The following is an 8,976-nucleotide window of genomic DNA, read 5'->3' on the forward strand; positions in this document are numbered from 1 at the left end:
AAAACAGTCCTTTAAATACTGTTACAGTTAAGTATAATTCCCAATAAAGCAGGGTAGAGAAATATAGATTCACTGTTCTATGTAATTTGGAACGCTTATATATGTACATCACAATTGTACTGGCTGCACCATTTCTTTCAGGAAGATTATTTTATATTTGGTAACACTGTGCAGCTTTTCCTTGTCTTCTCCAAAAGAGTAAATAAATAAATAGACGTATCCTTTCTTTTGCAAAAAGTCAGTGAGAAATGCAATGAAATTTGTCATACATTTCACTTCTGGTTTGTTGGTTCTTTCATTATTAATAGTAATAATAATTTTTGTCACTGTTGTCTTCTTCAAGATTATAATAATAACCACTCAAATATGTACAAACACCAAATAGTGTCTTTTGGTGAAGTCCCCACAAAAAACAATGAATAAAATCAAGACAATACCACTGTTTGCAAAAGCTCTTGAGTATCTGTGTCCAAACATGATCTTTTGGGATGGGTGTTCTGAGGTTCTGGGGCAGAAGTACACTGGATACTAGAATCCGGAGTGGTTTTTCCTAGCCTGGACGGTTCTCTTCCTTGGGGAATTTCATATGTATCACCCGCTTTGGTGCTGGTGCTGCTGCAGTGGTCCCGTTCATATTCCTCCTGAGCTTTTTGCATTTTCCGTTTCTTCATCTTTCTCTTGTGGATGTGGAAAGTAATGAGGGAGAGCAGAATCAGGCAGAAGATGAGGGTGACTAGAACAATTAGAACAAAAGTGGACGAGAAAGACTGGAAAAGCTGCCCCATTTGCGTGATGCAGGCGCTACTTGTATTTGAAGAGCCAGATGTCCTATTGAAGAGACAGGTTGGCAGGGAGAGCCTCAACTCCTTGGAGAGCTTGGCACTCATTGAGGAGGCTTTTTTGTAAAGACGGGAACAGTCCTCCTTTCGCTGCAGATGCTTGTACTGGGATGCTGGCGATGCTATTACACTTGTTTGGGAAATTCCTTTGCCTTCACACACTCTCTCTCTCCTTCACTAGAGGAAATCAAGATCCAGCCTGAAAAATAAGACAAGGATGAGTTTTCATCGGCATTTTTTAAAACAAAGACAGTGGGATGCTGCCCAAAACCACCTTCTTGTCTTGTTCATTTCCCTTTAACCTCCCACCAGAGCCAGCACGAACCTTTCCAGCACAATATTCCACTGCCAACCCCCAAAACAGTCTACACACAAACACGCTTCAGCGGTGGCACTTGGAATAATGAGCCACTGTCTGCTGTGGATGAAGAGATTTAAAATGCAACACTGTACCCTGCAAATTGAGGACTGCATAATATAAATCCCAGCTGTCTCCACATCCCAGGAGAGAGAGAGAGAGACGGGACAGCATGCTAGATAGACAGAAAAGCCTTTTAAACAATTAATCTTATTTTCTTAAATTAACTCAGCCGCTTGGGCGTTTACTGCTCGTCCAGCCTTCCCCACCCCGCCCCCCCCAGCCCAAGTTCCAGAGCCTGGCAAACTTTGGACACGGGCAGATTTCCACCGTGAGCCTCTTCTGGGCTTCCCCTTCTTAACCACCCACCGGAACCGCAGGTGAGGCGGCAGCCGGCTGCTCCCGCGGAAAGCCCCTGGCGCGGGGCCGGCGGGTGGGCTGCGACGGAGCGGGAAGAGGCGCCGCTCCCCGTCCCTTACCTGTGCCGTGGTATGGATAGATGTGAGAATATATGCGTGTGCGGGAGGGGGACGAGAGGTCTGCCAGGAGCCCCCGGTTGCCGCCGCGGTCGCACCGAGGCTGCGAGAAGCACTGAATGAAGCGGGCAGAGCCGGAGCTGCCGCCGCTCCAGTCGGCTCAGCTCGCAGCCTATAGCCAGCCCGGGCGGTGACGTCACGCAGGCAATGCCGCGGAGTAGCCGCCGCTTCCCGCCGTCGCCTCGGCAGCGGCCCGGTCCCCCTTGCTCGCCCGGCCGCCCAGCGCGGGGCCTGCCCCCGTGCGCCTGCTGCCCGGCCCGGCCCGGCGCGCCTGCCCCCCCCCCCCCCGGCGTTGCACGAGCGCCGAGCTTCGCCCGCCCTTTCGTGCCGCGTTCCCGCCAAACGCTGCCTCGTGTGCATGCCCAGTAGCTGGGAATGAACGCCATTCCTCGCCTGCCCATCCCACTCCGTAATTCATATCACGTCAGCCAAGAGGGGCCCTTCAGAAGTCAAAGAGGGGGGAAATCTGCACGCTGCATGGTGTCCCGCCACCCCTAGCCTTAACTTCCAAATCAAGCGAAATCTTGCTCGTTCCAAACTGTACTCACTGCAAGCAACAAGGGATCTGTGAGTTAAAAATACATAATGCTATCCCTGCTCAATTCACAATCAATTATGCTAACCAAATAGGTTTTCATTGCTGCTGCTGCTGCTACCCCGCCCCGCAAAACCAAACCTAAAATCTACAACCGGACCTCAGTGTTTAATTTTTTAAACAAGAGCTGCCAGGCAAGATTTACAGGAGCAACAACAAAGGTTGCAGTTATCTTATTCTTTACATTGCAATCCTATATGTCTCTACCCAGAAGAAAGTAACCCCTATCATGTTCGATGGGACTTATTCCTAGGTTTAGGATTCTCGCAGGTTTTGCTTGCTGGGGACGAAGGAGGTGTGTGTCTCCAGACTGACACATAGCCTTAACGACTTCCAACTTCTGATTTCCAAGTTGAGACCTAATAGGTGGGTGTAGGACAGCCTTCCAGATAAACCCCAGACAGCAAGACTCAGATTGTTCTGGCTGGAGATGCTGAGACCATATTCTGGAGACACCTAACACATTGCAAGAGTACCAGGTTGCAGAAAACTGATGTAGGAGCTACACAAGAAAGCAAGTGTGAAGAAGTGCATCTTTGCAGTGGTAGGGAAAGCATTCCAGTTCAGCTTAGCACACAACTGTTTCTTCCCAGCCTGCATTCAAGATTTAAAGCAATTATGGCCACCATCCTGTGCAACTTTAGACAGAAAACAGGTCTAGCTTCCAGCTGGTAGATGACATTCTGGCTGGGCCATGCTGGGCATTGTAGGTTTGATTTGTGTCTAAACTTGCATGGGATTGTACGTTAAGGAACTGTGTGAATCAGTCCTAGGATTTGCTCTTTTGTAGTGAAAATGCCTAGGTCTATATATCTCTGTAAATCCTAAAGAGATTATGTAGATTGGGAGTGTCAAACAAGGATCTTGGGCTTCATCGGGTTCTTGGAGAACACAACATGATCTCCAGCCCTCCACACAACATTTTCTTGAGCCAAGAAGCCACAAATGGTTGTTTTGCAACAGAATCAGTGCCAGCTTGCCATTTAACTCCGACTGTGAGGGGCAAGGCAGCAGGCATAAGGAAGTGAGCTTTGAGACAAACATAATGGATCCCGGATTAGAAATTTATTTGGACCATACCGGGCAGCTTTTGGAAGATGGGCATTTCTAAAGCAGGCCCGGCATTTCCTAGATCACTTCTGATACCAGATCTAGTGATGGGGAAAAAAGAGCTGAGCAATTAACTGCAAATATGAAGATATGAGGGGTAAGAGCATCAGCATCCCTCTCCCATACATGTTTTGCTTAAGAATGTCAACCATATGTTCCATTTTTTATGTGAATAGGCATGATGATCATGTCACTTCTACTCTAGCACAGTATCCCCAGTCCTAGCAGTGTGTTCTTCCTTGGGTGACTGAAACAAGTGGGTGGACAGCAAAAGGATGGGAGTTTGGGCAAACTGTATTCAGCAAAAGGAGATGGGAATTGACATTTGGTGGAGAAAGAATAATGGGTGTGATTCCTGAGTACTTACTGAGTGGGAAACTTGGTGCTCTGCTTCATTTAGGTTTTATATCTCTGTTGTATATTGTACTGTCAGTTTTGTCTTCATAGGTACTGGCTGGGAACCAGAGAACAGGTTCAAATACTGCAAAAATATAGTGAGAACTGGAAGAATAACTACTGCTTCTTTCTTTTTTTCTCTGCTGTTTAGCAATACAGAAGTAGAGCTTTGCCATCAAGCCCCAGCAGGCAAGATGCACATGCTGTCTCACCACTGAAAATTTATACAGAGGGAAATAAAAGAATGTTCTATTGTAGGTGATACAAAAACGCAATGAGAACAAGAAGCATAAGACAGTTGTGCTTCCTGACACTCCTGCACTGCATTCCCAGCTTCTTGTTTTTTTGCACCAGGTATTTCCTTTAATCAAGAAGTGACCTTTTAGAGCAAATAAACCACTGGTTTTCCTGATGAACTGGAATGTGGACTTGAGTCTTTGCTCTAAACTTGATTTGATTTATTAATTCATTTAATAATGGAATGCATTCATGTACTAATTGAACCCATTTCTCAGTGATTTGCCTGTGCTTGCAGTTTCTAAAGTAGAAGCCATATGACTAGAACACAAGGGATGTTTCCAAATGAAGCGATCCTAGAGCTACCAATGGCAAGGCATTGTGCAGCTATTCCACCTTTTTCTCCTTAACAAATTTTCTCCAGTAAGAAAAAGTTGGAAGGAATAGCAAGGAAAGACTGGATGGTTATGCATAGAAGAGGATGTTCTCTGGACCCCTCATAATTGTTTTGTGAATGAGGGTGACAACACCATAGAAGCTTAATCTGGAAATATCCCTGCTGTAAAATCACATGTGCATTTTGAAGTCAGATAATTATCACTTGAAATTCTTCCACTGTTTTCAAATGTTATCACACACCCCACTGGTAGTGCAAGAGAAGGCCCTATTCAAGGATCTCCACTGGATGCTGGATCATAATGTCCTGAAAGAAGATTCAGGTGTGCTACCATAATACAGCATGCAAATCCATCTTTTGATATAATTGATCTACTTGCCTTTCTATCTCTAGTAATGGAGAGCAATTGTTTAAATAAATTGTCAATTTCATCTCCAGAGTGCTCAGCAAAGAAAACAAAAGAAAAGAGTATGCAATGGTGCACACAAATGGCCTCTTAAATACAAAAAACTATTAAAAACCCGTGGAAGAGGTAAGATGGAGAAGGACTTAGGCAAATACTTATAATAATTATTATTGCATTGCATTTATATCCTTCCTTCTTCTTCTTGTGAGGAACTCAAGGTGGCTTACATAGCACCACTGTATCCTCATAAGAACCCTGTGAGGTAGGTTGGGCTGAGAAGTGAGCAAGTGGCCCAAAGTCACCCAGTCAACTTTATAGTTGAAAAGTGACTAGAACCTGAATTTTCCAGGTCCCCAGTGCAATACTCTAACCAGCATACCACACTGGCTCGATGAAGGTGATGGTGGAGAAGATACTGGTTACTACTGCTGCTCCTGCATTCCTTTCCATTGGTGAACTCCCAAAATAGTCTCTGAACTATTGCTTGTCCTCAAACCATCCTCCCTCCCTTTCAAGTAAAGAGTTTGGTTCAGAATCAATGCTTCTTCCTTCTTTCTTTCTCTTCTTACTTTAGTCTGCGGAGAGCTCTTGTTTTACGCTAGGGCAGAGATTCCCAACGTACATGGTGCTGCCCCCCACCACCCCTTGTGATGGGTGGAACAATCCAGGGTGGTGGTGATTGGTTGTTTTACATTTCAGTAAAGCAATAGACCTAATACAAAGATGCAAGGGGGTGCTAGGGCTATTGTCCAAAAGGAAAGGGAGTGGCTACCCAAAAAAAATTGGGGATGACTGCAGTAATGGAATCTCTCTTCCTTTTTATGACTTTCCATCTCCCTGCAGTATGTTATATGCAGAGATTCCAAACAATGTAACTCAGAGCTCCTAGACCTCTACACATTAAGAATTGTAATGGAATGCAAAAAGCAAAACTGTGGTAACATGATTTTCCAGCTTTTAAAATACGATACCTGTTAATACTCATGACCAAAGAAACACTTCCATGCAGATGAATTCCAGGAGGCTAATCAGTTACAGCATAAACAACAAAAAGTCTTGTAGTACCTTAAAGACTAACAAATCCATGTTCAAAGACTATAATTCCATTTCATCAGGTTCGTGAGTTCCTCTCAGCAGCTAGATGTATATAAATTTATGTATATAAATTATATACCCATACCCTCTATGTATGGGTATATAAGGAACAAAATAGCAATACAATGCAACAACCACAGCCTGTGACGATGCTGTGTAAAGCGCAAGATGAGCCAAGTTCCTGCTCACAACAAGACCATTTTGTGATCATGCAGTTATCCTACTTTTACTATGTTATTTAAAACCTGTAATGGGACAGCAAACCATCCATTCAAACTTTAACAAATACAACCAATCATCTAGGACTAGGTAAATTCTAATTCAGCTATTTCATTCTGGAGCACCCCTTTGAATTTTATTTCTCCTTTTAAGAATGGCAACTTTCAACTCAAACATAGAATGTTCTGGGAGACTTGACAGTTTGTTGTTTGCAGAATAGAAGGATGCAGATGATAAGAGTTCCAGAATTATCTTGTTCCTGGAGATCAGGCTGTGTTCCAATATGTTCATCTACCCCAAAAACAGTCTCACCAGCATCCACATGTGGCATTTACTGTGAGGTAAATTGCATGCTTTGTGATCCATAATAATAGTAAAAGCATTATCAGCACTGTAGGAACTAATTAAGGCTGTGCACACTAGGCCAGGTTCTGTGCCAAGGATAGCTGAATTATTTGACCTGTAAATCTGAGAAAATGCATACTGTATCTTAATTTGACCAATTGCTTCTTCTGCTTAAACAAACACTCTTTGACAGCTTTTATTCTGGTTTGGCAGTTATGGGGAGTGGCTTGGAGCTATATAGGTCACTGGAGATCTCATTCAGCAACTGCTCTCTCTTTTCTATTTCACCTGGCATTGTCTGTGCATGGCTTCAAAAATAACTTTGCTATAAGGATAACAATGCTCTTTTTAAAAAGAAAAAAAGAAAGAAAGGTGAGATCCACAGTGGGTGTTGGCCCCAAAGTCAGTGGGTGGTGTACACACCCCAGTTTGCAATTTCAAGTTTCAAAGAGCATTCTTTGCTTCTGAACCTGTTAAATCCTGGAGTAGATGCACCACTCTGTTAATTATTTATTTCATTTTTATACCGCCCAATAGCTGAAGCTCTCTGGGCTGTTAACAAAATAAGCTTTTAACAAAAAAAAATTGAAACTACTGATATTGGAGGCAACAGCTTCCACTGGCTGAGACTCTCAGGAAGCTGAACACAATATACGCCCTCTCTCTGTGTGGGAGGCGTCCTCGGGGCTCTCTAAAGCAGGGGTCTCAAACTTGCGGCCTGCGGCCCAATTGCCGGGACGGGCAGGGCATGGGGGAGAGGCCCTGCGGCCTTCAAAGCGCCGGCGGCACCCAGGCCCGGCCCACCACCACTGCGGTGGTGGAATACTTGATGCGGCCTCACCCAGACTCTACTTCCAGCGGCCCCCAGGTAAGTTGAGTTTGAGACCCTGCTCTAAAGCATACACATAGCCCTGAGGTCTAGTTCTTATTGGATTTCATTTCATGCCCCAGCTCTACCAGCCTTCCTGTGCCATAGAATAACACGTGCACCGTGGCATGCAATGCCTATGCAATCGACTTTTGTGGCACTCATTTGGCAGGAGCCTGCCTTTGTGTACGTTTGTTTATGTTATAAATCCAGATCTCATTTGCAGGCTGGGTGTAACAGATTAGAAAAAATACATTTGTAGAAAAATACAACAATTGATCAGGTACAGTAGTAATAGAACCATCATTAAAATTCCAAAAATGTAAAATCAATATGATATTATTCAAATTTTAAAATATCTGGAAAATAAGAATGTCTTTGCCTGGCACCAGAACAATGATAATGAGGGCGCCAGGTGGACTTCTCTGGGAAACCTATTCCACAGGTGGGGCACAGGGCCCTTCTTCTATTTTCCATCTCCTTTAGCCTTTGAAGGGATGTCTCTTTGATAAGGCCTCTGAACCAGGTCTTAGTGATCATGTAGGTACATATGGTAGTTTAAAATAGCTATCATTGGATCTCTCCATTTTCCTTTCTTAATGAAATGCAATTGTTTAGCTGCAGCTTTAGTGCAGCAGGAAGAGATGATTCTCCAGTTAGCATCACCCTCCACAAAGATCTGCTACTTACACCACAATGGGCTGGGGAAGCACAGAGAAGAGGAAACCAAATACCTCCAAGATTAAACTCAAGAATGAGTGTAAGCCTGGGTATCAGCAGTTAATTAATTTGCAGCTACGCTCCTGCTTCAATAACCATACAGCTAACAACATGTCAAAGAAAAGGCTGAGAAGTTTAGTACTAATTTTAGTTACATGGCACTTTTTTTCATCCATATATAAAACGATTTGTCTTGTGTAGTGCTGAAGGGTAAACCTCTTGTGACAGACAGTGGGCAAAGATTAATTAATCCGATAAGCCAGGTGAAGAAGAGTTATGGTGGGATGATACCAATAATGATTTGTGTGTCTGATGTCAGTAACACTTTTTGCTTGTGCAGCTAGAAGGAATATGCATTTTGTGCGCAGAAGAAACTGAATTGCATGGGTTGCAATGCAGAATTGGTATACATATTCATACTCATAGGAAGCCACAAACCTGCAAGTGTTCATTTTTGGTGTTTCATAACTAGATGCATTGGTGGGGGCAAATCTAAGGAGAAGCAAACAAAAACTCTTAATTCTGAAAAACACATGTAAGATACATATCAAATGTTAAAGGAAAGGGTCCGTTGTAAGTGGGAAAGATGAGGTCATCGGTCCATCTCCCACATGCACATGCTTGTTTCCAAGGTGGATCTACAATTCTGCCTAATCCAGTGGTTACCAGACAGTGAATGAATACTATTTTAAACAATAAAACAGGACTGTTTATAAGATGTATCAGCAAAGGACACATATCCCTTTGCTTTAAAATGTGACTTTGAAATGCATTAACCCAATTCCTATAAATACCATGATCTTGGAAAAAATAACCACACCAAATGCTGTTTATCTATGCTGGGTTTTTGAGGGA

At 43.6% G+C, this 8,976-nt stretch overlaps 1 protein-coding gene across 1 annotated transcript; it reads right to left on the minus strand.

Moving 5' to 3' along the window:
* Nucleotides 1-425: 425 nt before the first annotated feature.
* On the minus strand, nt 426-887 carry CUNH11orf87 (chromosome unknown C11orf87 homolog). Its single transcript, XM_044441447.1, has one exon. The coding sequence runs from the start codon at nt 885-887 to the stop codon at nt 426-428; it is 462 nt and encodes a 153-aa protein (XP_044297382.1).
* Between the last annotated feature and the right edge of the window lie 8,089 nt (nt 888-8,976).

Source organism: Varanus komodoensis, unplaced genomic scaffold (genome assembly GCF_004798865.1).
Source record: "Varanus komodoensis strain SLA01 unplaced genomic scaffold, ASM479886v1 scaffold4, whole genome shotgun sequence".
Classification (NCBI taxonomy): Eukaryota; Metazoa; Chordata; class Lepidosauria; order Squamata; family Varanidae; genus Varanus; species Varanus komodoensis.